Genomic DNA, 226 nt, shown 5'->3' on the forward strand with positions numbered 1-226 from the left:
CGCGGTGCCCCCAGCCCCAGCTTGAGGGCCAGCTTGGCGACGGGCAGCCTGCAGAGGGAGAGGTAATGCAGGAGGGGACAGGTTGGCCCCATCCTCAGCGAACCCTGGATGTGTTCCCACCCCAGAACCTCCAAATAACCTCCTGGAAACCCCATTTCCCCATCAACTCACGTCCACTTCCAGGCCCGCTGCTTCAGGATGCTCTCCCGGTCGGTGCTGAATCCAG

At 62.8% G+C, this 226-nt stretch overlaps 1 protein-coding gene across 1 annotated transcript in view; it reads right to left on the bottom strand.

Annotated features, from left to right (window-relative positions):
* The window catches only part of TMEM161A (transmembrane protein 161A), a gene marked incomplete at both ends in the record, with an annotated part of 1,306 nt that overhangs the window by 403 nt on the left and 677 nt on the right, over positions 1-226 (bottom strand). Inside the window, 2 exons of the mRNA XM_010017420.1 lie at positions 16-48; positions 172-216. Of these exons, the coding sequence (XP_010015722.1) occupies positions 16-48; positions 172-216 (78 nt within the window). The remainder of the gene's footprint in view (positions 1-15; positions 49-171; positions 217-226) is intronic.

Source organism: Nestor notabilis, unplaced genomic scaffold, assembly GCF_000696875.1.
Source record: "Nestor notabilis isolate BGI_N333 unplaced genomic scaffold, ASM69687v1 scaffold23616, whole genome shotgun sequence".
Taxonomy (NCBI): domain Eukaryota; kingdom Metazoa; phylum Chordata; class Aves; order Psittaciformes; family Psittacidae; genus Nestor; species Nestor notabilis.